This window comes from Piliocolobus tephrosceles, chromosome 8, assembly GCF_002776525.5.
Source record: "Piliocolobus tephrosceles isolate RC106 chromosome 8, ASM277652v3, whole genome shotgun sequence".
Classification (NCBI taxonomy): Eukaryota; Metazoa; Chordata; class Mammalia; order Primates; family Cercopithecidae; genus Piliocolobus; species Piliocolobus tephrosceles.
In genome coordinates, this window is record NC_045441.1 from 68,835,424 (window position 1) to 68,862,637 (window position 27,214).

Below are 27,214 nucleotides of genomic sequence, written 5' to 3' on the forward strand. Positions count from 1 at the left end.
TACATGAGTGATACAAATTTTATTTTTCATGCTAAAATTTTTTTACAAATTTTATTGTGTCATACACAACTACAAGAGTAATAGTTACAACTGAATTAAAAAAATAGCATTTTGGGGGCATTTCTATTTGTTTGCTACTATCATAAGCATGTTTTGTTACATGAACAGCAATAATAATTACAATTACAGAACTGCTCAATTCATAAATGTAGTGTGTCATGATGGAGGCTACTACATAATATAAACAGTAAGTGCCAAAACATATTTTCACATTCTATATTATTATTTATTATATAACTAGAATCAAGGACTAGAATCTAGGTAATACCATCATTCAAATATCTGACCAAGTGAATCAAGTGAGCAAGCACATCAAATCATTTTCCAAAATCTGTTCTAGTTTAGTTCTAAAGAAAAATATAAGATGAAACATACAAGGCATGGCTTGTTAATAATTTATGCATAAAACCATTATATAATAAAAATCTGCATCTTTTGCAACTTGGCATTTGTTTCATCTGACACAGTAATAAAAAAGATGAATAGTACAATCAGCACTTGGAATTATCCAACTACAGCTGATACAGCATCTCCCAGACTTCTAGTTTCTAAAATTCTGGGGGAAGTGGGACAATTTGAACTATAACAATCTACATGGTAGTAATATTACCTTTTGGCCATTGGCCCAATACTAATCCTTTTTTGTTTTTTTAATATTCAAAATATGCTGAAATCATCTCTTAAACACATTTCAATTAACATAATTAAAAACAGAAGGGTAACAGCTTCCTTTTAGAAGACTTAGATTTAGTTATGAAAAATTTGCCATATCTTTGTTAATTTATGGAACAATTTTAGGGTCAAATATAGATCATACTCTTTTTCAATTTAGAGTCTGTGATAAATACTTGTGCGAATAACTATAAACACAACCAAATTAGTTTTAAAAATGGAAATTACCATTTTTATCTCTTTAGTAACTTTAATCACTTGACTTTATCCAATTTAAGGACAAACTTCAAAAATTCACTGTGAAATCTGTATTCTGACTAAACACAAAAATACACAAATGTTAGTTCTAGTCAGAAATTTCAGCTGACAAATGAAAATTTCACTTTGAAAGTAGATCTGGGACACAGAAGTTAAATTTTTCATCTAAACACATCATAAATATATTGTTATAATGTAAAAATAATTTTTTAAAAGAAATGTTTAACAGTCTTTTTACTCCACCATCTCAAACATGTAAAATTTTTCCCTAAAAGAAAATAGTGTAAGATAAACATCTGAAACCCAATTTTATAAAAAAGAGAGAATAAAACTAATTACTTTTATATGTACTTGAGCCAAGTAGCTGCTGCTTCCAGATGTGAGCTACAAATCATGACCTAATGACATTATGGTAAGCAACCTTTTGCTTATAACCCTAGTAACCTGAAATTCAATTCATATTGCTTATCAAAGACCCATATGTATTTGTAAATTTAAAAATTTACATCTTTTAAAAAGTAACAAACTATTTTCTTAAATAAAATATAATTATTATATAAATAACTGTTTATTCTAAGAACTTTAAAAGACAAACAAAATGGGGTGGGGGAAGAGTTGGGCACATGCCCGCCAAGAAAATATCTAGAATTATATCACAATAATAAGGCTAAGAACCATGAAGGATTTATTGGACTAAAGTTTCAAGTCTCCTAACACGTTATTTTAATTGTGTTTTTGATGGTCTCCTACCTATTTGAACATTGCAGTGTCCTTTCCAAACTGTAAATCAGACAATCTGAAATGTGCTATATTTTATTGTCATTTTCTTAGAGAAAATAATTGCTTCATTGGCCTAACAAAAAACGCACAGGAAAACTGTACACAAAATATAGCCATTTAAATGTTCCATACTTAAGATGGTTATTTAGTAATTTCAAACAATTTATGTAGTATCTAATATTTTCATACTATTCTTATTTCAAATCTCAAATACATTAATCTCTTATTTATAAATAATTTCCTTAGACAATGGATCAATCTTTATTGGAATGATGAAGGGGTACTAAATTTTAACAGAAAATTAAGCTAAAGATTATGTTCCAAAGCATTTTATAAGTGTTCATTCTCCACTGAAAACATTTTAGATGCTACCAAAATCTTAGCCCAGCAGTATTAGTTTGATTGTCACTACTATTTGAACTTTCCTCTCATTTTTAATCATACCAATCTGAGTCAGCAGGGATTTCCAATATATATTTTAAACGACAGAACACAGATATGGGAGACAGACACTTGGTCTGGCTCCAATTATACTACTTAGTTATGTATGTGATCTTCAGCCAGTCCCTCAACTTCTCCATGCCTTTCCTTCCCCTTCTAAAAGATAAGGAGCCTAACACTCTCCTTTGTTGGACTCATGGAACTGTGGGAAATCATGTAAGAAAAACATAGGAAAGAACTCTAAAAAGGGCCAATGTGCTATCAACACACAGATGTTTGTTATAGTACTGTATTTTATTAGAATGACCAGTCTACTAGGGTGTAACTTAAAAGAAAGTTATACCAAGAAGTATCAGAAAAATTTCTGTAACATATCTTTACCATGTCCTCTGGATAAGGTCTGAGAGCAGTTTAGAAAAGTGTATTAATACCTATCCTATTCCCATGGGAAAAAGCACATTGGACACTGACCTAAGAAAAGCTAAAAGCCTCATTCACTCTTTCTAGATGTTTTATGGCTATACTTCTGCTTCACCTGAATGTGTGTTTGTAGTTTTATTAACTTACAGCCTGTTTTGTTCCAGGCTGATTCTGACAGTTACTTAACTCTCTCTGAAAGTAGTCACATGCCATCTTAATTTCTCTTCTATCTTTTTTACGTGTTGCAAATTCTTGTTTTTTTTCTGACTCAAACTCCAATGAAACTAGATATAGTAAAAAAAAAAAAAAAATTAATTCAAAAAATGAAAAAAGATTCAAAATTAAGTGACTTAAAAGCAAATGTTTCTTCTACTTTCCATCCTTTTCAGGAGATACTACGTATGTACTCTAATAGGATATAAGAAGCACAGATCATCAGAAAAATCTATTTAATTGACACAATGTAATTTTCCAAGGTTAAAAGACATAAGCAAGAAATTTTCTAAGGTTAAAAAACACAAGCAAGAAAACAAGGATTGATTTTTGTATGAGCATATCTAAAAGATAATTTTAAATGAATGGTGATAATGAAGTAAATGGGACATGAGGACAGGGTGGGAACATAATAGAAAGGATATGATAAAATGTCTTTAACATTTTTTTGATTTTACACAGTCACTAAATGTGTAAAATTTACACATTTTAGTAAATGTGTAGCTCACTAGCTAAATGTGAAAGCAGACAGGTGACTGGTCACATATGGAGAAGCAGATTTGGAAGCCCTACTAGAGATACAGGTGATTTTTGAAGTCACATAATTAAAAATGTTGAGACAAAAGGGGATCTCTATCATATATAGACATAGATCATGTCAAATGAGAAAATGAGAATGATATAAAAAATACAAACAGAATCAATGTATCAAAGAAGTATGCAGTAGTAGTCAGAAAATATAGCAGAAGAAAAATGAAAATGAAGTTGTATTTTTTTTTTTTTTTTTTTACTAGAAAGGCCATAATGAACTTAAAGGACTGATATTGGGTTTAATAGTAAGGATGGCTTGAGTTAGCAATGAATTAAGGGAAGACTAGTGTAAAAAAAAAAAAAAAAAAAGAAAAAGCACATTCAACGAATTTAAGATATTCACTCAGGAAAACCTGGAGAAAATAATATGAAAATTAAGGGGAAACCTGAGTGTGTTTAAAGGCAGAATTAAACAAATAAAGCTTACGTTTTATGCTTGAGAGAGTCAGACTAATAAACAGGCTGTTTTAGACCTAAGTTAGGCACTTAGGGGATGGGGAACGGGAAACCTGATTTCTGTCACGAGAAAACAGAATGAAATTAATCTCAACCCACCTACATTTTTTGGTATCATCACTCCTACACTTAGTGATACTATTTTAAATGTCCCTAGAACTTGGTAAGTGAAAAAACAAAAAGAAAAATGATATTGAAAATATAAAACAGCAAAGTGAGTAAGTCAATAATCTATATTTGAAAACAATTTTAAATAAAATTAAAACTAAAAGTAGAAAACTATAAAAAAGTAACTACTAGAGGCATCATATTCCAAGTGATGTGCAAAGTGATTAAATTTCTAAATAGGTTTTGTTTTGATATAGCCACCATCATTTAATGACAGGATTTCTTGAACAATTTCTATCAAAAAAAAGTTTCCTTCTGTAAAATATTGATAAAATTGATAACTGGGTACCTAACAGTTGCAAAATATGTCTACACCATTCTCTAGCATGAAAAGCAACATAAAAAAAAATGGAGCATCAAAATATTTCAAATTTATTTTATGCCAGATCCAACACGTAATTGGAACCTATTCCCAATCTATGGGTTTCTGAATTTCATTTTCCTATTTATTGTATTTTTACGAGAAACTTGTTGTAATGAATCTGTACCACTTTACTTGACATTTACTAAAGCTGTACAAAAGCCATGCACAGTTTATTTACAGTATTGTACATTAAATGATAATGTTTGAAGATCACACAAAGATTTCACAAAACTATAATACAGAAAGACGTGTGAAAAGATTAGGGGCTTTCAAAATTTTAGGTATGAAATTTTGCAAAGATTATTTTGGCTTACAAGTGTTAGGCAATCACTAACTTGAAGTAAGTAACAAAAACATGCAGATGATTACAGTGTCAACAAATGAAAAGCTATAAATGTTTAGCTGAAAGCTAAAATATCGTGTAGCTGAAATACTACTTATAAGAATGGGAATTTATAAAACAGGAAAAAAGGTTATTTAAAAGTCTTCCATGAATAATAGACTTTCAGTAATTTTCTATAAAAACATTCAGAAATTAAGTTTCTCAAATTATGTTTATCACCAAAATTATGGTTTCAGTAGTGACTGGAGCGATGACTTTTAAATAATTATTTATTGTACTATAGGGGAAGTATCAGCTTTTCCCTGTAGGGGATAGGCTGGAGAAGGAAGTCAAACAGTAAATTTAGATTCAAGTAAAAGATCCTAGTACAAATACATCATTAACACAGAGTGGAGAGTTACAAGAACGGCAGGTCCACATACTTTTAACTGTATTCTTAAAATAGAAGTGTAAACTTTAGGTTTGTTCAATTTAAGATCTCCTATTAGGATATACCTCTTCACTGAGAGTGTAGGAAACATCAATAGATATTTCTTCTTTAAATCCATCTCTTCCAGTTTTTACTGTTGTGGCTGAAGTACATTTAAATATTCAGACTGCCCCAACTGATAAGTTGTGTTTCTTCCACAGTCGACATACTGATACCTCTCCTGGGATATCTGTTCAGAGTGGCCAAAGTATGTTGTTGTCACAGTAACTCTAAAAATAATGTAAGTGGGGAGAGACATTTAATAGTTATATTAGAAGTTTTTCCATAATGAGACTACTTTTACACATAAAAATTATCTCCTAGAAGAGAATATTTGATTAATGATAACTTAATATTGTGCACATAGTCCTCTTAAGGAACATTTCCCCAAGAGACAACAAAAACGGATAGCTGAGTGAGCCCTGTCAATATAATTACACATAATAAATGTAATATTTTAAGACAATTATCTTCTGTTGAAAATGTAAAAGTTCATTATATGCTTAAAAGTGACCATGGTTCTCTTATAGAAAAAAAGGTTAATCAAATGTCAGCTAATGGTCAAAACACCAAACCTGTAACCAACAATGTTTTATTGGCTTAGATAACACCCAATTTACAAACCAATAATATTACTACTTCTTATTACTGTTAATAACTACTTATCAAGGGAGTAAGGAACTGGATGTGGGGCTCAGTTCACCATATCCTTTCCATTTTCCTGAACTCTTGTGACATCCAGATTCACTATTTAGCAGTCATGTAGTCTTTCACTACTTCTCTGACCATTTCCTGATTTTTAAAGTGGGTGATACTTACTCAACCTCACAGCACTCTTGTAAGGCTTAAAACCCAACTGAGGTGGCATTTATAAAGATGTTGTGTATATTATAAGCCAATGTTATAAATCTAGAATTTTGACAAGCAATATCTCTTTCAAAAAAGATTCATACTTACTGCATCATGAGTACTATGTTATGCACTTTGATGGATATCAGAGTACAGAAATCACTGTTAAAAGAAATTAAAACGTGAACAAATACAAGTTATTACATTATAACTTATAAATATAAATTCTCCTTCCTATAGTAAAGCTAACATGCTACCTAAGAATATATAATAAGCATTTATTGGTTGAGCATTTTCTATACTTCAAACAATGACTGATATATTCATGCCTTCTTACTAGAAAAACATGTATGTATTCACACCACTGCAGTTGCAGGGTTGTTTAAATGCAGGCTATAAATTACTTACATATTTTGCTCATCTTCTGAAATTTTGATAACTAGGTTGTTATTTACCCTAAAATTCTATATCTAAGCTTTCAAAAGATGATGAAAATTTATAATTATTTTAATATAGTAACTAAGTTTAACATAGTAACATAGTTAACATAGTAACTAAAAATAAAGTGACATGGTATATATGACCCTAATTCTGAAAAAAAAAACAAAACAAATTTTATGTACATATATACACATGAATATTATATATGTTGAAAAAGAAGAACAGAGAGGATCAGAAACCAGAATAATGCATAATGTACTGTTTTTGACTGACTATGGAAATTAAAAAACATGTATATTCTTAATACTTTATTTTATACATTTCATTACTTGATAATAAAAAGTTATAAATCAGAACTTACTACATATAACTCATTTCCTCTGCTATAATGGTAGGTACTGTGTAATCAATCTGAAAGGCAAAAGGGAAAAAATCAATAGAGAATAGGATCAAAACATCAAATATTTCTGATATACTTCATAACTTCAAAGAATTAGAAAATTTTCTCCCTTTACAAGCTTGATTCTCAAATATTTCATCTTGTAAGTCTACAAGACACATTTCTTTTTCTTTTTTTTTTTCTTTGAGACACGATCTCACTGTGTCACCCAGTTTGGAGTACAGCGGTGTGATCACGGCTTGCAAGCCTCGACCTACTGGGTTCAAGTGATCCTCCCACATCAGCCTCCCCAGTAGGTGGGACGAGAGGTGCACACCACCACACTCAGCACATTTCTGTATTTTTTTTGTAGAGATGAGGTTTCACCATGTTGCCCAGGCTGGTCTTGAATTCCTGGGCTCAAGCAGTCCACCAAGCTCAGCTTCCCAAGGGTGCTGGTATCACAGGCATGAGCCATTGTACCCAGCGGAGACACATTTCTAAATCAAGTTTTTGAGGAAATCCCCCACCTCCTTCAAGTTATATGATATACAAAGTTGATATTCATTTCACTCTTACAAAGTATTTCATGATTGAGTCTTACTTGTTTCATATCAAGTGGACCAATATTGGTTATGTTGTTTAAGCGTGCCTTTCCAATAACTGTTTTTGCAAATTGAACTTGGGCAGTGATGTTTTCAACTTCGACAGAATAATAGTTATTGTTCGTTATATTTAGTGTGTTCTACAAAAAAGGAGACAAAATGTACAAGTTAGCTAAAAATAAACATACAAATATGTATTTAAAATTAAAGAAAGTAACTTCAGCTGTGGCTATGCTTCATTTATTAAGAAAAAGAAAGTAATACCAAAATGTCAAAGAAAATCAAACCAATTATATTTGGTTTTATGCATGAGTACTATGTAGGTAACATGCCAAGAATAAACACATGATTCAACATTTAAAAAAACAGAAAATGTATAGTTTCAGAATATGGACAAATTAATGTCAGAAAATTTAATTGTGGCCTTAGCAAATGTTTAATAAAAACAATTTTAAGATTTAATCTACATTTTTACTAACTCAATATATACACGTCTCTACAAACTTTATTAGTGAGCTGTTTGCTATTCTATTAAATACAAAGATGATCATTTAAAATGTTCAATAGTACCTAAAATCATCTTTTTTGTTTAAAAGAAACTGCTATTTCAGCTTATACACTAGTAGAGATTTACACCAGCTCACTATGAAGAAGAAATGGGCTAGATTCAAGTCTGGTTGGTTGGGGAGAAACCTGGTTACATCATTCACATGCTTAAGTAACAACTAATAGCTGGGATCACCTTATACATTTCTAATTTACAATTGTCTTAAATTACTGTAGAAAACAGTCATTAAAAAATTTAAAAATGTTAAATAAAAAATAACAGATATATAAAAGATCTAAAACAGTCATACCAAAAGGTATCATAAACAAAATCAGTAGACACTAAATGATAAATAGAAGAAATATTTGTAAGCATCAGTTATAATCTAGAATATGCAAAGAGCCCTTACAAATTGAAAAGACAAAACTCTAACAGGAAATGAAAAAAGAACAAAGAATATACATAAACAAATCAAAAAGGTACAAAGCTAAATGGCCAAAAATATTTTACAATGCTCAACTTCATTTACAGTTAGGAAAAAGTTAATTTAAGTAAAAATGGAATATTGCTTTAAATTCCTTGAACTAGTATAATTTATAGAAAGCAACAAATTCTATTCCTGGCACAGATATGGGAAAAGAGTATATTTTTATACTGCTAGCAAATATGTGAAGTATTAAGGCCATTTCATCAGTAATTCAGTCATATACATTAAAATTAGAACTGTGTACAGACTTTGATCTAGCAATCCTACTTCTGAGCACCTATTTCACAGAAATAAAAACATTAGGATGCTAATGACAGTGTTATTTGAAATGGGAAAAAAAATCCTCAAAATAAAACGAATTCTATTCATAAAACAATGAATACATTATATTAAGTCCTTATATGGAAAATTACGAAGCCATCAAAAAGAACCAAGCCAGATAATCAGGAAAGATTTTTACAAGGTATTAACAAATGTGAAAACCAAGATGTACATAAGTAAGTACTTAATAATATTTTTTAAAAATACTGATTTTTATAAAGCTGAATATGTGAGTGTATATATACATGTTAACAGGAATATGGAGAAAGATATGAAAAGATACAATATGGGACGAGCTGAAGGAGAGAAAATAGTTTTAGTAAAAAAGGATGAAAGAATATGCTAGAGTCAGCAATTATATGATTACATTTATGGAGTCATTTACATTGGTATAGTCACAAATGTAAAGAAATTTCAAAAAAGTTCTCAAACGTAGTAAAAATAACATTTATCTAAATATATAAACGTTTTATCTGGTTCTTAATGTTCATGTCAATTTCATTTCCAGACATGATAGGAAAGATACAGTTAATATGAGGTCAATGGATCTTCTGATAAGACCAAGGATTGAAATTTAGAAGAATCTTGGAAGTCTTTGTATATGCAAAATTATGCTGGTACCTGTCTTTTTCTGTACTGTACATAAGTTTCATTAGAATATTTAAAGGATCAATGACACAAAACAGGTTGAGAATACAAATGCTTATGAGAATTAAGACAAATAAAAAATAAGACACAATAAATAAAAATTTAGTAATAAAGGTCAGACATTTGTTGCTCAGAGTAGTGAGAATTCATTTAACTTGAAAGATGAAAAGAGATCATTGTAATTATTCACAAAGACCCTAAACTACCTATCATCTTTAATTGGCAAATATACTTTCAGGAATTTATCCTAAAGAAATAACCTGAAATGGAAACAAAGTTTAAGCACATAGATGTTTTCTGAATATTTGTAATAGCAAAATTAAACATCCATTAAAAAAAATGGTTGAATTAATTATAACATGATCACGGAAAAGACTACACAAGACCATTTGACATGGGAAAATTTACTGTGACCTAGTTGAAATGTGCATTTGTATATATGTGAATGAGTGTGTGTGTATCCTTTACACGTGAGAATGATTACATTTGTAAATGTATATGCATTGCTCGTAAATATATGTATGTAGTAATAGTTCGACCTAGGTAGTAGAAGTAAAAATCTTCATACATTATAGTTTTCAAATGTCTTATAATGACAAATATTTTTGTAAGCAGAAAGACAAATGTTACTAAAAAGTAGTACTACTACTATGTACTAATTTTAAGAAAGCAAAGCAGTTCCGTTTTCAAAATACTGATAATGTACAGAAAATTCAGCCTCTTATTGTCATCTAGTTAAACTTAATGTTCATCCAAATAATAATCTTATTTTTCATTTAATGTTCAGTCTGTCTCAGTTTAAGTGGCAGTATTCCAAAATGTGAGAATTTCTGCATAATTATTTAAAATAGAGTATGATATTCACATTTAAATATACTTTCTGGTACTTAAAAGAAAACATCACATGGCTTTTTATTAGTAGTACATATTTATGTTCTTTGACACTAAAAAAGGCTTTGGAGGTAGGCCAAAAAAAATCTGGTCAATGTTTTAAACAGTGTACAAAAAAGAAAATGTGTTCCTTGTTCCAAAGGGCTGAGAAAATACCCAACAATTCCCCAGTTGTGTAAAACAATTTACAATTAGCATTGTGTTATAAATGTTTTATTCATATATATATATAATATATATATATATATATATATATTTTTTTTTTTTTCCTATATTGTTGTTTTTAAAGAAAAAGTCCTTAAACCGGCAACTTTTGACAGAAAGCAATAAGGATAAACGGATCCATGGGAGTTACTTTTTGTCTGCAATTAAGTAGTGATTCCACTTTAACATAACATTCTGTTTCACTCACTGTCCCGACAAACTTCCCTCTTTCCAATCACCACTACAGACATCTCTACCTCAACCTTAACCATACCACTCACCTCTGCAAGAAAAAACAACTATCACTCTTCCTGGCAGATCACTGTCACTCAGATATATTTCATGGTTGGCCAATATACATCGTCCCTTTTCCTAATTCAACAGTTAGTAAACCATGCTCTTTTCAAACAAATGTTAACATGTAAAACAGGTAGAAAACCTCTCTGAGCTTTTTCTTTGTTTTGTTTTCATGAGTGGCAAGGCTACACAGTCCTTCCAAAAACAATGTTCGAAGAAACACACATTGTTTGCAAAAAGAACAAAGCTGGAGGCATCACTTCAAACTATACTATAAGGCTACAGTAACCAAAAGAGCATGGTACTGGTATCAAAACAGAGATATACACCAATGGAACAGAACAGAGCCCTCAGAAATAATACCACACATCTACAATCATCTGATCTTTGACAAACCTGACAAAAACAATAAATGGGGAAAGGATTCCCTATTTAATAAATGGTGCTGGGAAAACTGGCTAGCCATATGTAGAAAGCTGAAACTGGATCCCTTCCTTATACCTTATACAAAAATTAATTCAAGATGGATTAGAGACTTAACTGTTAGACCTAAAACCATAAATATCCTAGAAGAAAACCGAGACAGTACCATTCAGGACATAGGCATGGGCAAGGACTTCATGACTAAAACACCAAAAGCAATGGCAACAAAAGCCAAAATTGAAAAATGGGATCTAATTAAAGAGCAAAATAAACTACCATCAGAGTGAACAGGCAACCTACAGATGGGAGAAAATGTTTGTAATCTACATATCTGACAAAGGACTAATATCCAGAATCTACAAAGAACTTAAATAAATCTACAAGAAAAAAATCAAAAAACCCCATCAAAAAGTGGGCGAAGGATATGAACAGACACTTCTCAAAAGAAGACATTTATGCAGCCAACAGACACATGAAAAAATGCTCATCATCACTGGCCATCAGAGAAATTCAAATCAAAACCACAATCAGATACCATCTCACAACAGTTAGAATGGCAGTCATTAAAAAGTTCGGAAAACAACAAATGCTGGAGAGGATGTGGAGAAACAGGAACACTTCTACACTGTTGGTGGGACTGTAAACTAGTTCAACCACTATGGAAGACAGTGTGGCGATTCCTCAAGGATCTAGAACTAGAAATGTCATTTGATCCAGCCATCTCATTACTGGGTATATACCAAAGGATTATAAATCATGCTGCTATAAAGACACATGAACATGTACGTTTGTTGCGGCACTATTCACAATAGCAAAGACTTGGAACCAACTGAAATGTCCATGAATGATAGACTGGATTAAGAAAATGTGGCACACATATACTACGGAATACCATGCAGCCATAAAAAAGGATGAGTTCATGTCCTTTGCAGGGACATGGATGAAGCTGGAAACCATCATTCTGAACAAACTATTGCAAGGACAGAAAACCAAACACAGTGTGTTCTCACTCATAGGTGGGAATTGAACAGTGAGAACATCTGGACACAGAGTGGGGAACATCACACACCAGGGTCTGTGGTGGGGTAGGGGGATAGCATTAAGAGAAATATCTAATGTAAATGACAAGTTAATGGGTGCAGAACACCATCATGGCACCTGTATACATATATAACAAACCTGCACGTTGTGCACATGTACCCTAGAACTTAAAAAGTATAATTAAAAAAAACCACAGGCATTTTTACATATGCTAATTTACAAAAGAGAAACCAGTCACTTGTATGTCATCTTTAAAGCTGATAAAGGAATGGTCTGTTAAAGGTGGCAAAAACTGCATTTCCCAAATACAATGAAATGAAAATGTTACATTTATAAAATCTATCAAATCAACTATGTCAACACTTGGCTAGAAGTTATTCAGAGTCAAATGTTGAAAAGTAAATTGTAATACCTTTTTTCTTTTTTTAGTTTATTTTACCCTCCTAAAGACATTTTCAAACGCTAAATGATTCTGCATATACAGAATTGCCAGTATTTATTATTGCTATTTTTAGCAGAACCAGAAATGGTACTGAAGGTCAATACAGCAAAGGCATACAGAAAGCACACTGACCAGTGTCACATTTAACAAACATCTCTTCTCAATGGAGACAAAGGTGCTGCTTAATAGGATAAAAGAATGAAGTTAAACATTTTTCATATAAAGTTATACTCACTGTGATATTTAAATAAATTGTACGCTTCTGAACATCATAACTGACATATGCTGATTTTACACCAATGTATTTCACGTCGATAGAGCGAGGGAAAAGGAAAAACACAGCCAATCCGGAAAGGAGCAGACAGACAAACACAGAAGCCATCACATACAGCTTTCTGAAAAGGAAAAGAGGATATTTAAGTACATGTGCATCAAGAATTATATAATGTAACATTAGAGAAGATATGTTCAATTTCCCCTGTATATTAGCAGCAACATATATTAAATGTTACCAAATTTTCACATCTGAAAGTACTGGGTATTGTTGAGTCTGAGTCTACTAAGTGTTAAGATGTTCCCTTCAAAAGATGAAATCGGCGGCACGCAGTGGCTCATGCCTGTAATCCCAGCACTTTGAGAGGCTGAGGTGGGTGGATCACGAGGTCAGGAGTTCGAGACCAGTCTGACCAACATGGTGAAGCCTCATCTCTACTAAAAACACAAAAATTAGCCAGGCATGGTGATGCATGCCTGATATCCCAGGTACTCAGGAGGCTGAGGCGGGAGAATAGCTTGAACCCGGGAGCCAGAGGTTGGAGTGAGCCGAGATCACGCCACGGCACTCCTGCCTGGACGAGAGAGCGAGACTCCATGTCAAAAAAAAAAAAAAAAAAAAAACAAATGGAATCACATTTTTGGACACTGAAATTTTGGGCTTAAAAACAATAGAACATTTACTTTAGTGACTGCCAGAGCAGTTTTCACATTAGAATCAAGTTGAGGAGCTTCATACAAATACACATTTCAAAACTCCCTCTGAATTCATGAAGCAGAATTTTCACATGAGTTTTGCCATTGCATGATCCCCTAAAGTGACTGCTCATCAGAACCATCTTAAAAATAATGATGGGGAAGGGAGAGCATGAGGACAAATAGCTAATCATGCTGGGCTTAAAAACCTAGGGGATGGGTTGACAGGTACAACAAACCACCATGGCACACATTTACCTATCTAACAAACCTGCACATCCTCCATACTTTTAAAATAAAAAAAAAAAAAAATGACCACATGCCTCATAAACGATTCTTACTATAGTCTCCTTTGAGTATTCTCATCTCAAAGTACTTATGTACTCAGTTTTTAAAATATTTTTTACATTGATCAACTCTGCTTTGAAGGTGTTGTTACATTTCTTTTTTTAATCAAGATATATTACACAGGTATAAGACAAGGAAGAAACTAAGCCTTACATGTCTTTGACATTCTTCTAACTCTCCTGAAATGTATTTCTTCCTTTTCTTGCTCTTTCCAATATTTGTAGGCAAAAATTTCCTCTTTTCAAGGTTAACCTCAAACCCAGAGTTTCAAAGGACTATTTCCTGTTCTCTCTAATATACAAGCCCTCTACTGGATGCCCACAACATCCTTTTTTATTTGAGTCTTGCATGACAATTATTTCTTATTTTCCTTACATTCTACTTATGCAAAAATTTTCCATTTTATTGTTTCTTCCCACTCTCTCTTCACCACCAATTCCTTTCTAAATGCTCTGATGGATTTAATCTTTGTATGTATTACAACAACTATTAAAGTGCCTCCTGCAGATATTTTTAAAATATTTCTTAGTGTTTTAAGTTGCCCAAGTTAAGAACAGAGCAAACTGGTTTATTAAAAAACAAAATAATATAAGCAAACACAAATTTGCTAAATCACTGCTAGTAAGTCCATACTGTTGTCTTGAGCAAACAAAGTAGTTCCCACTTACTCATTCTGGATTCTCAACCTGAGTAGGGTAGTGATCCCCACTGAATTACCTAATAGGAAATTTAAACACGTTTATAGTATCTACAATACACCAAAATACATAAAAAAGCATAAGAAGAATTTAACATCATAATAAAATCTGAACTTTGTTGGATTTTCTACACATTAGGGTTTTATTTTTAATTACTTATAGGTGGGTGAATCCATCATCATCTATTTAGTCCTTAGGGCTTATGAGTCAGTCCTAGTTGCGAATAAATGAATCATGTTCTAAATTACTCTGTATAACAAGTTTGTAGCCATAACAAACATTATTGAACCTGGTAGGACAATAAAACAACATTCCATGTAGTATTTCATTCCAAATTGAAAAATTGGCTAGTTTACTGACAAAATATATGTCTCCATGACAAAATTAATTAGCAATGATTTTTCTTATGGCTCTAGTGATAGCAACCAAATCCTGGGAGTTATAAAGGTGCTGATGAAGTTATGAAAGTTGTGCGGTGTATCTGCAGTCAAGTTAGAATTCCATTTTTGCCATTTCCTACCCACAGTATTTAACGCAGTTTACTTCTCTTCCACTTTAAAATCCATGTTTGAGGATTAAATGACATAGCTAAAGTATACAGACAAAAGCAACTAACAATTTTCTAATCTCACCACAACTCACTTAATTTGTAAAGGAATAAAGACCCAGAGTTGTTCCCAAAATATTATAATTTTATTACAAATTGAGAAACAACTGTTCTTGGCCTTGTGTGAGCTCTGAAGACTATTCCCTCTGCTCCTATTGGGTGTTCTTTCCTCAGCCTTAGGTATGTTCCCCACACGTATATGTTGACCAGGACGCAGCTGCAGTCTTAAGAGCACCCTCTGCAGCTCTCTACCGTCTGGTACTCGGCCCTGCTAACTCTAGTCATCTTGGTTTTCTGGACATCCAGTTCCATCTCCTCAATTGAGGAAGACCACTGAGCTGTGCCTGGGTTAGTTCCTTCCTTGTGCTGCAGCTTGGAACCTTCCTCAGACAGTAAGCTGGTACAATCACAGGGCTTGCTGGTGCAATTATAGGGTGTATCTCCTTTGTTTTTGCTTTCTCAGGAATCACTGCCCTGTGCTGGCTGACGTCCAACGTTGGAAAATACTGTTTACTATATTTGTCCATTTTTTTAGTGATTTCAGGTGGAAGTATTTCAGGCATTATTCTATTTGGGTCAAAAGTGGAAAATTCAATTTCTTTGATTTTGTATCTCTTTGTTCTTAATGCTAAAAATCTTGCTTCCTAAGGGATTTACATAATTACTTATTTACATATAAAATTTCCAAACTACATCAAAGGTGCTCCTAACAATGCAACTATTAAGTACAGTTTAAAATTTGTTCTGATTCTCTTTGCCTTTGGAACACAACTTACTAGACATCTACAATCATAGCACAATGTTTTCAAGTCACTTAAAATCTTTCAGTTTTGTTAGTGTCACCAACTTCATATACAGTTAGAATAATGTTTCCTTTTATCTCAATTTTTGGCAGTTACTTTTACTTTTGATTTCATCTTTTATGTAAAAAATATGTACACATAGACACACGTGCACACACACGCACACTCTACTTGCTTATCCACTCCCTCTTCCAAATTCCTTCCCAAACTCTGAGGGGAACCAATTCTATTAGATTTGGTTTATCATCCCATTGTTTTATTTGATTTGGTTTTATCCGATTTTCTACACTTTAGCGTTTTATTTTTAATTTCTTACGGGTGGGTGAATCCATCATAATCTATTTAGTCCTTAGGGCTTATAAGTCAGTCTGTTTGTGTGTATATGTGTGTGGGTGTGAGTGTGTGGTGTTTTCAAAGAAAAACATTCTCAATATCACACTGTAGTAAAATAGTTCTTCCATTTTATCATTGTGTACAGGTAATATCTCATTCCATCAGTCCTCTATTATGGGTATTTACATTGTTTCCAGTTGTTTGCTTCTGCAAACATTGGCACAATGAATAATTTGTGCAAATACAATTTACTATATTTGACAACTATCCTTAGAATAAATTTGTCAAAGTAGGATTCCTGAGCCAAAAAGTAAATGCAGATGTAATTTGGCAAATAATGTCACATTTTCATTCACTAGCAAGGAATGAATATACTTGTTTTCAGACACTACTGCCAACAAAGTATGTTGTCAACATTTTGGATTTTTGCCAATGTGACAGAAATGGCATCTAAGTGTAGTTTTAATTTGCATTTCTATTATGAGCAAGATTGGACATCTTTTCAAATGTTTAAAGGTCATTTGCATTTCTTTTTTGTGAACTAGCTGTTCATAGCTTCTACTTTGCTTTGGAGGTTGGCCTTTTTCTTCTCAAATTCTGAAGCTCTTTTTAGAGTAAGGATATTGGCCCTCTGTCTGTGATATGATTTGTAAACATTACTACTCAGTTTGCTATTTGTATTTTGACTTCAGTTAAGGTTTTGTCTTCATTCTGTAAAAGTTTATCCTATCAAATTTACCTTTTCTGCATTCAAAATAATAGTTTAAAAAGTTCTCCCACTTTTAGGTTATAAAGGGATTCATCCTAATTTCCTTCATATTCATATCTGTTTATACATTTTGTAATAAAAGGTCAGACTATTTCTAAAATCCTTGGTTCGTTTTATTTTCCTGATGACTAAATACGTCACTCCACTGCTTATCTGTTTGAGGCACTGTAGTCAAGCAGCAGCATGTCAATCTGATTTTCTAACCTTTATAAATTAACTGATCCTTTTGCCTGGGTATTTAGGAGTTTTGCTATTGTTTTCTTAACTTTAAAGTTCAAGAATTTCACTAACATGGGTTCATTTTTTTCAGGATTGTGATGTCTTTTCAATATGTAGGTCTCTGTGTTCTTGATTTAATGTTTTGCATTTGTTCAGTTCTATTCCTTTGGTTTTCTTCAGATGCTCCAATTACATACATGTTCAGTTTATCTGACTTTCAGACTTCTCTCAAATCGTTTACATTAATTTGTTGTGTATGTCTTCATTCCTCCTGTTTATGTTCTATTTCCCTGACTGTACTTCCAATGTATTTGTACTTGTGTTCTTCCAGTTTTGTGGATGTTTTTCTTCTAATTCTTTCCAGAGGTCTGTAAATTCTCTTTTCACATACTCTGATTGTTTAGTTATCTCATTTCTGAGCTTCTCAATTTCTGCCTTATGCTGTCCAGTTGTAGCTTCTATATATAGTATTAAAGTGTTCATCTGCTCTTCTCATATGCCTTTATTAAAGTGTCACTATTTTGCTCAGCTTACTTTCTTCAATTTCTTAAAAAGTATATTTGTATAATGCTTTTTTGTGATCCTTTCCAGTTGCTCATGTTTAAATGAAAAGAGCTTTTGTACTTTTAAGAAAAGGTTCCATTTTTGGTGATGGAATATGCCAGTGTCACTTTGCTAGCTTCACTGTTCAAGGGATCCATCCTCTGTTGATATACAAAGTATTTGAAAACATGGCCTCCATGTGTATTTATCTTCACAGTTTTGAGATGATCTCCCTAATATCTGAATCTGTTCTCTCCTTCATTCCTAACTCCTGTCCTGTAGACATTGTTTTCTACTCAACAACTTTTTTCTTGAGGATATGTATCTGTACGCTTTTGCAAGAATTTTTGTTTTGACATTTCCTAAGGTCGCTGAGGATTTAGGATGGTCCAGTTCCTTCTCATCTTCTCGAAGATGCTTAGTACATCTCTGTGGTCTTTTTGTACTTTCTCCAAGCTACAGCATGCAAATCTTGTCATTTTTGCAGATTATTCTTGGAAATATTTGCTAGGTGTCCTCTTCTTTTGGGACAAAGTATTTGCTTTGTGTATCAGGGCTCATAGGATCCTTAGTAACTCTCTTTTTGCTTTCCTTCACAACCTCCACACAGCTGCTAAGCCAGTTTAAATACCAATTTTTATTCTGGGGTTGTGGAGCATACCTTATCCAATTTTTAATGAAAATTTTATGTCATCATGTTTAAATACCAATTTTTATTCTGGGGTTGTGGAGCATACCTTATCCAATTTTTAATGAAAATTTTATGTGAGTATATGTGTTTCCTACTGCTATTCTAGATCTATTTCCATAGATTTGAGAAGATAAAGATACCATACTGCTTTCAAGACCTTACCCCAAACAGAAATTTCTTGTTTGTCTGTTTAAGGATACAAAGCATATGATGCCATAATTTAACAACGTGACAGCATTTTTCCTTTTAATAGTTTTAACTAGAGTTGTTTATACATAATTCGAAAAAATACAAAAAACAAAAATAAAACATAAAACACTGCCATATTCTTAGAATCACTTACGTTCTTCTTGGCCTTAATCTCTGATCACTATATGGAATCAATGCCACCAGTTGGTTTTCTTGCCCTAAATGTGAAAGAAGTAGGTTTAGAAATTACTATGATTAGTTAAAAATACAATGGCTCCCCATCACAATCTGGTTTGGAAAGACCAGAATATCATCTGGCACTCATCTCTTTCCTTTAGTAAATTGCTAAGTCTTCAGAAAGTACCCAGCAGAAGTTCTAGAGAAGACAGTGTGTTTTTTCACACCTAGATGTCGAGCTTAAAAAAAAAAAAAAAAGTGTAACAAATGAGGGCTCCATTACTTTTTCTTCCACTGAAAAAAAATTTAAAAAGTCCCAGCTTTCCGAAGAGCTAAATTTACCAGGCCTTCCTTCTGCTTCACTGTTGTCCATTAAGACTCTGATTTGGTTGTCTGGATGATAAAAGAAGAAACATATTGCTATCTCCCTTTCCTGAAACCTCTATCACTGCAGAGCTTCTGACATTGTCCCCTTCGAAAACCAAAACTGGCTTTTGAAGTAGAAATCTCAAGCTTTAAGAGCCCCCTACATAATGAGTCTTCCAGGGCCCTTTCAGGTTTCACCCCAATTCACATTAAAGTCACTTCAGTATCCTTTATTTCTTTCTTGGATTGAGCTAAATCTGTAAGTTTAAAGGATAAATGGACCTTTAAATGCCAATTTTATAAGCTTATTAGAAGTTGGCTTATCATATTAACTATTAAGGTACCAGATAGTCAAGTTCTTTTTAAAAGCTTTCTAAAATGCTTCTGTTATTCCCTCCAACACTTCTATACTCTTCCTCTCATCTGTGTTCCCCCATCACACCCATATATAATTAAACAAAATTATACAAATACATACAATATGGATATCTGTGTTTTTGTGTGTTTACATATCTCACCTTGTTTAGTGGTATTCATTTGGCTAAAACTACAACCCTGGTTAAAACCTACCCTCTGGCTCCTATGTGTATATCAACACAGCTAAACATGGACACAGAAAAATACACAACTGGTTTCATTTTTGATCACTCATGTCAAGTAGCACTCAATGAAGTCAACAATCATACTACATTTCCCAAGTTCATACTCTCAAGCTGATTCTCCAAGACCACACTTTTATAACTTCAATTCTCTTCAAATCTTTAATATCTTCTTCGCTATCCTCATTCTTAGTTCATTATGTGATAAACAGAAGATAATTTCTACAAGCTTCTAATATCAGATCTATCCACCTACCTGCTTCTGTGTCCATACTTTACCTTCTCTTTTATTACCAAGAATAAACTACCCGTGTTTATAACTTACCTTTTATAGATAAAAGAGCAGCTCTTTGCTCCTGTGCAGATCTGCCCTTTCGTCTGTTCAAGAACATTACTCCAATAATTCCTCTTATCTCCTGAATTACCAATGTTTACTCTACAGATAATTCTCATCAGCATACAAGGGTCTATTATTCACTCCATCTTATATATACACATATATAAAAAAAAATCCCTCTCCTGACCTCACAGCCCCTTCTAAGGACCACCTCTCTTCTCTCTGCTATGGAGCCAAACTCCTCAGAAAATCTATTTTCTCTCTATGTAACATCTCCTGTGCACTCTTGAGCCCACTCTATACATGCTACACATGCCTTTACCAAAACTGCTCTTTTAAACTCTCCTGTGGCCTCCATATCACCAAATCCAATAGTCAGTTCTCAGTCTTCACACTACCTAATCTATCAGTAGCATCCAACATTTGGTAACTCTTTTCTCCTTGGTACACTTTCTTCACTTATCTTCCATGATACCAGACACAGTGATTCCTCCTCTCTCGCTGTTCTTTCTCAGGGTCCTTTGTTAATTCTTTCACTGACCTTGATATGCCATAGTGTCTCAGCATTCAGTGCTAGGGTCTCATTTTGCTATCTGCACTGACTAGCTTGGTGCTGTCATCCAGCTAAGCTTTAAGTGTCATCTATACATTGATAACTTGAGGCTGGGCCCTGCAATTGAATTTCTGACCCTTATGATAACTAACTGCCTAATGAACATATCCATTTTCATGTCAAATAGGTATCTCCAAATATACATGTGTAAACTTGAGCTCCTGAACTCTCCTGTGACATATACACTCAAACAATCTTTTTTTCAGTTTTAATAAATTGTTACTACCTTCTTTCAGTTGCTCAAACAAACGAACCTAAAAAAACAAAAAAGTCTGCAGTCATCCTTGATTTCCTACTTTCCATAATCTGTATCCAGATGGCCAAAAAAGTTTACTGGTCACACCTCAAAAATGTAACCAGACTGGTAAAACAGTACTCCCCTACTCCCTGAGCCTGGTGCATTAATCCCTTCAACTACAATAATTATTTTATTCTTAAACAGCTACTATCCCTGTGAAGAAAAAACTGTCATACTCAAAGGCCAATGCAAATGTAAACTTCAATTCCAACCCACAGCATTTTTAAGACTCTGGTATACGTTACACTTTCACTTTGTCCTTTTTCCCTCTGGGTGTCTCCAGGGTCACGTATCAACTTTCACCAAGAATATAATGAGAACAGCACAAAGTATCTTTATTATTTCTACTTACTGCCACTGTTCCTAAAGTAACTTATAAGCAGCACATAGAGGATTATTTCCTTCTGAGGTCCCCTGTGATGTATCACAATTTTTTTTTTTTTTCAATTTGGCTCATTTTCACATACCATCCCTCTTCATAGAGTTTCTTTTAGAAATAACTGATTATGGCACAGCCAGCTTATTCTTCTTCTTTAGACAATGACTTAAAAATATTAGGTTAGCCAGGCGTGGTGGCTCACAGCTGTAATTCTAACACTTTGGGAGGCCAAGGCTGGATGATGGCTTGAGCCCAAGAATTCAACATCATCCTGGGAAACATGGGGAAATTCTATCCTTATTATTAAAAATAATAAAATTTTAAAAATAATGTGAAAGAATAAGCTTCCTTACACATTAATTCTGGCTGGGCATGGTGGCTCACTGCTATAATCCTAGCACTCTGGGAGGCCGAGATGGGAGGATTGCTTGAGGACAGGAGTTCAAGACCAGCCTGGCCAACAATTGCGAGATCTCATCTCTTAAAAAAAAAAAAAAATTAGGTCAACAAATTACTTAAATCACTTCTAACATCTGATATAGCAAAGTAGCAAATAACTACGATGTCATCTCTATAGATGCCAAATAGGACTATAAGTTTTTGTTCACAAGACAGTGAATATCTGTTACAATAGTAGGAGGGAATGAAAAAATACTGGAGGTAGTGAGGTGGTTTTCTTTACTGCTTTAGGAACCTTAATTAATATTTTTTTTATTTGTTTCTTTTGCATCTTTTTGCCTGAAGATAACTGATATGATGTTTCAACTTTAATTCTAACAGTCTTCTAAAACAGGTGGTTCCTGAGACCCATAGTTTTTATAGTATTTGAGCAAATACCTGAAATCATTATTTAAAGGGAAAGCAATGCAATAACACATACCCCTAGGAATTCTTCCTGTTCCCTGACAAGTAGGGCAGGTGACACTATCTCTTCCTGTAAATTCCACATATGGAAACTGAGAGACATCTCCATTTCTTCCATCTTCATTATGGACTTCACTATTAACCAATCCATTCCTCATATTTTCAGATGTGACTCCATCATAAGCATCTTCTTTGCTTGAATGCAAAGGCAAATGAGAAAGAGACTTTCCCATGTCTAAAGAAAAATAAAAATCTTACAGTAAACTTCAGGGAAAAAAGTACATTCAAGAACTCTATGAGATATTTACACTAATTAATTTAGAACAGTAAAGGAAGAGTCAAACTCTGTAAAATATTTGAAGGGACTTATTCTGAGCCAAATATAAGTGACCAAGGCCTGAGGCACAGTCTCAATAGGTCCTGAGAAAATGTCCTCAAGGTAGTTGGGTTGCAGCTTGATTTATACATTTTGGAGACAGAAATTATAGGCAGAGGCATAAATCAATACATGTAAGGTATACATTAATTCAGCCCAGAAAAGCAGGACATTTTGAAGCAGGGGTGGAAGGTTGAGGGGTGTCCAGGTCATAGGTGCAAAGGTGGATTTAAAAATTTCCTAATGGCAATTGCTTGAAACGGGTTAAACTCTACCTGAGGAGTTGAAGTCAGCAGAAAGAAATGCTTGTAGTTTAGACAAGGGAGGAGGTTGTGGAAGCCAAGGTTCTTACTATGTAGATGATGCCTCCAGGTAGCAGGCTTGAGAGAGAATAGTTTGTAAATGTCTCTTATTACACCTTAAAATATTCCAGGCTCTTGGTTAAATCTCTGCTGGATTAAGGAAAAGATCTGGAAAGGAAAGGGAATTCTGTACAGAATGTGGATCTTCCCCACAAGAGACAGCTTTGCAAGGCCATTTCAAAGAAATATATTTTGGGGTAAGATATTTTGATTTCTTTCAGGGCCTGCTATCTGTCAAGTGATTCTATATTAGAATCAGGTTGGGATTTGATATCTTACTGCTACAAAGAGACTCTTTTGTTAGTTTTAAACATCTCTATTTTCATTAATGCTGGTCAGTTGTGCCTGAATTCCAAAGGGAGGAAGGTATAACAAGGTATGTTCAATCCCCTCTGCCCACCTTTTCATCATGGCCAGAATCACATTTTTAGGTTTACTTTGCAATGCCCTTGACAGAGAAGCAGGGTCCACTTAGTCAGTTGGGGGGCTCAGAATTTTATTTTTGGTTTACAGAACAAATTTTAAGAGAATGTTCAAACTACCTTTTGGATTAGGATAATATCCAATCAAAATAATGTCTGAAACAAAGGAGCCATTTACTAGAGTCCAGAAGTGTTTTTTAAAGAAAATAATGTGAAATGATATCCTATCATGCTTATGATGAGAATGTGCCTTCAAACATTAACATCTGACAAAAGTCTACATCTGCAGGTTCTCTGAAAAGAAACATGCAGGTTTCATTTTCCTTAGAATAAAATAAAAATACATTCTACCTTTTAACCAGTTGACACTAAAGGCAAAAATTGCTTTGGGCAGATGATAGCTAGGTATTTGATGTATATCTCCAAGTAACTTCAAAATAATACGTTTCAGCCTCTGAAAATTCGTGCACCTTTGTGATAAATACAATCACCACTCTTCCATCCTTAAATTTCTTACTTTAAACATTTAAACACTTGCAACAACAATAAAAAGTCCCAAAATTCCAAAATCATGCAAGTTTTTTTCATTAAGCAGTTGACAGAGTTAAAATTATGAAGCCAATGTTCCAAAATATTAAATATAATTTACAAACCAGCAAAATTTAGAATACTACAAACTTTTACGATAAGAGTATCAAAATAACATGGGAAAATTAAATACACATGTAAAAATCTAAGTAGAAATAATTAGTACTAGTGCCTACACAAAAATAATTTCTGCAGGTAGATAATGAAGTAACTTTATACTTAAGGTCATACCCTTTTAAAGCTCAAAAGAACTTAATAGTCACACAATACACCCTGCTGGCATTTTACTGCTTATATCCTGAGAAAAAATAAAGTGAAAAAGTAAAACTTAAAAGTAACATAATTCTACTCCTTCTAAATTTGATATGTCTTTTAGCGGTTCCTAAAAATAGATTACAGACATTAAGACAGATAGTATTTCTTTCAAAAATTCTCAATTATTTGATTAAACAAAAACAGATACTCCAAATAAGTCAATTCATCCTAGAGTATGAAGAAACTTTTACTTTCTAGAATTGGCATGCCTGATGGGAGGTTGCTTGGTGCGTACAATGTGTATTGCTCCAGTGTTGGATGCACTGAGGGCCTTGACTTTACTAGGATGTCATGTATCAATGTAGCAAATTGCACTTGTAGTAAATTGCCCATGAATATATACAAAATAAATACAAAGATAAAAAAATAAAACTCCCATGCCATCCACTTGTTGCTGTCACTCAAACAGAATAAAAAATATATACAAACGGTGTACAAACGAAACTGTAAAATGAGATTTTCACTCTTTCAAAAAAAACTTATGTATTTATAAAAGTAATTGCCCACATCAAAAAGACAAATGATTTATGACTTCTAAAAAATCACTGTCTTAATTTGGCTCAAGGACACAATACCCCGGTCAAATCAATACCTGCCAGCCATAGGTAGGTTAGGGAAGACTTAACATCACTGTCCCCACACAGTGACCTTGCGGTCTATGCGGAACACCAGCTGAACTGGGATCATTGGGCCTTACCAGCAAGGTCTTAAGGGCACCCTTTCAGCCTTAAAGGCACCCTTTCTGGGATCTCAGTCAACACAGCCAGGGTGTAAGCTGCATCTTACTGGAGGGCATTGAGAGAAAAGACACAGAAAGGAAAACTCAAGTGGCTCTCCGTTTGGGCCTGTTTTCTGTCCTAATCTAACAGCTGCCGTGATCGATTGTTTTAGGCAGGTGTTTGGACAAGTGCCAGACTTTGTCAAAAACTGGGAATCCCTTGCCTTCTCTACTAGATTTTCCTTAGAGAACTGACAAGTTTAACCGCTTTTATTCTTGGAGACTCAATGGTTTAAAAAAGGGGTGCTAGACCCTTTTCTCCACCCTCTTGGTGCTCAATGTTATTATAGCAGTTCCTTCCTTTACTAAAAGCCAACATGGGTATCAGACTCAATTTGGAGAGAAAAAATATATCACAGCACTCCAATTTAAATGACTCCTGATCGTCTGTGCAAACACTGGTTTTAGTTCTAAAAGGGCTTGAGAACGAAGGAAACCAGCGCCTTTAAAAAGCTCCATGAACAACACCTAGCACAAAGTCTACTCTGTAAAGCTGAAAAATATCCCGGCACCATGGCAAGAAAATTCATCAACAGCAAAAGCAAGAGGGCCACCTGGCGCTCAAGGGGTGAGGGCCTAGAGGCAACCCAGAGGCCGGGCTTGGGCCGAAGCCCGGTGTTCCCTGGCTGGGTCTCATAAGAGGCGAAACAGCACCTCGATCTCGAGCCCGGAGCGCCGCCGTACCTGCGGCGGGCCCAGCACCCAGGCGGCCTCCCCTCCTTGTCAGGCCCGGCTTAAGCCGCGGCGCAGCCGCTCAGCCCCGCTCCGGAAGGGGACCTGGGGACTGCACGTCCGGGGTCGCTCACCGGCACGCGGGGCGCTGCGCAGTCCCGGGCTGCTTCGGCGCGGACAGGGCCGAGGACAGGGTCACGGAGTCCACAGTCCCGGGAGCCGGGAGGTGGAGCGACCGGAGCGCGCGGCCGCCGCAGAGCTGGAACGGGGGAGGGGTAGGAAAACGACGGCATCAGCAGAGGCCAAGCGCTGCTGTAACCTGCGCCCGCGCCTGCGCAGAGCGCTCCCGGAGGGGCGGGGGAGCCCCTGGCGTGCGCCTGACGCATGCGCCCTTCTTCCTCCTGCTTGAGCCCTTAGGCACAGATCGTGTGAGATTGTGCGCTCTCCGGGTTTCATTACCTTGGTGTGCCCCAGACTTCAAACTAAAGTGTGTCCACTGTAGCCACGAATTACCTAGGAATAGTCACTCTTCCTTTTTCCCATGTCAGACCATTTTCTTTTGCAAAGGGGAAACGCACACCATCTGCCTCAGCTTTCAGCTGAGCAGCCTCTTTGCTCACGCAATGCGAGTTGTCGCTGACACTCTGGTCTCTAGGAATGGGATAAACTGGTCCGTACACACGCCGCTGACAGAAGCAAAGCTACTTCTATTTTAATTTAGAAACTTGTCAACTAGAAGGAAACACCAAGCGGCAAGGCCGTATTTTTTGTTTTTGTTCGGTTTCGTTTTGCTTTGCCCACGCTGCCCCTCCCCACCCCACCCCTTAACTCTGGTGCTAGTTACAGGTGTGTGAAATCCTGCTTCGGATCCCAGTACTTCAGCTCTTCGCTGTGGGTGGGGGCTGCCCTCCCCCAACGTCTAGGTCATTTCACTGAGAAGATAAGAACAACGACAAAGAGTCGGTTTGAGGGATCAGTGAGATGCAGGTAATGATATTAAGGGCACTCTAGTCTCATTGCCTGGGGAGAGTTGAACGTTTAATGAATGGTAGGCATTGTTGCAGTCACAGGAGCAAGGAAGTGAGAGTC

General features: G+C 34.6%; 1 protein-coding gene across 3 annotated transcripts; it reads right to left on the reverse strand.

Moving 5' to 3' along the window:
- On the reverse strand, window positions 1–26,477 carry TMEM106B (transmembrane protein 106B). 3 transcript variants are annotated; one of them, XM_023224859.2, is made up of 8 exons: window positions 26,260–26,477; window positions 22,629–22,847; window positions 19,134–19,197; window positions 13,046–13,205; window positions 7,509–7,649; window positions 6,887–6,936; window positions 6,193–6,246; window positions 1–5,465 (listed from the first exon to the last, which is right to left on the reverse strand). In XM_023224859.2, exons 2-8 carry the CDS (start codon window positions 22,843–22,845, stop codon window positions 5,327–5,329), a joined length of 825 nt encoding a protein of 274 aa, XP_023080627.1. In that variant the 5' UTR covers window positions 22,846–22,847; window positions 26,260–26,477; the 3' UTR covers window positions 1–5,326. The 3 variants fall into 3 exon arrangements, with proteins under 3 accessions (XP_023080627.1, XP_023080628.1, XP_023080629.1); XM_023224860.2 differs by having other exon boundaries at window positions 26,138–26,449; XM_023224861.2 differs by lacking the exon at window positions 26,260–26,477 and adding an exon at window positions 23,264–23,458.
- Between the last annotated feature and the right edge of the window lie 737 nt (window positions 26,478–27,214).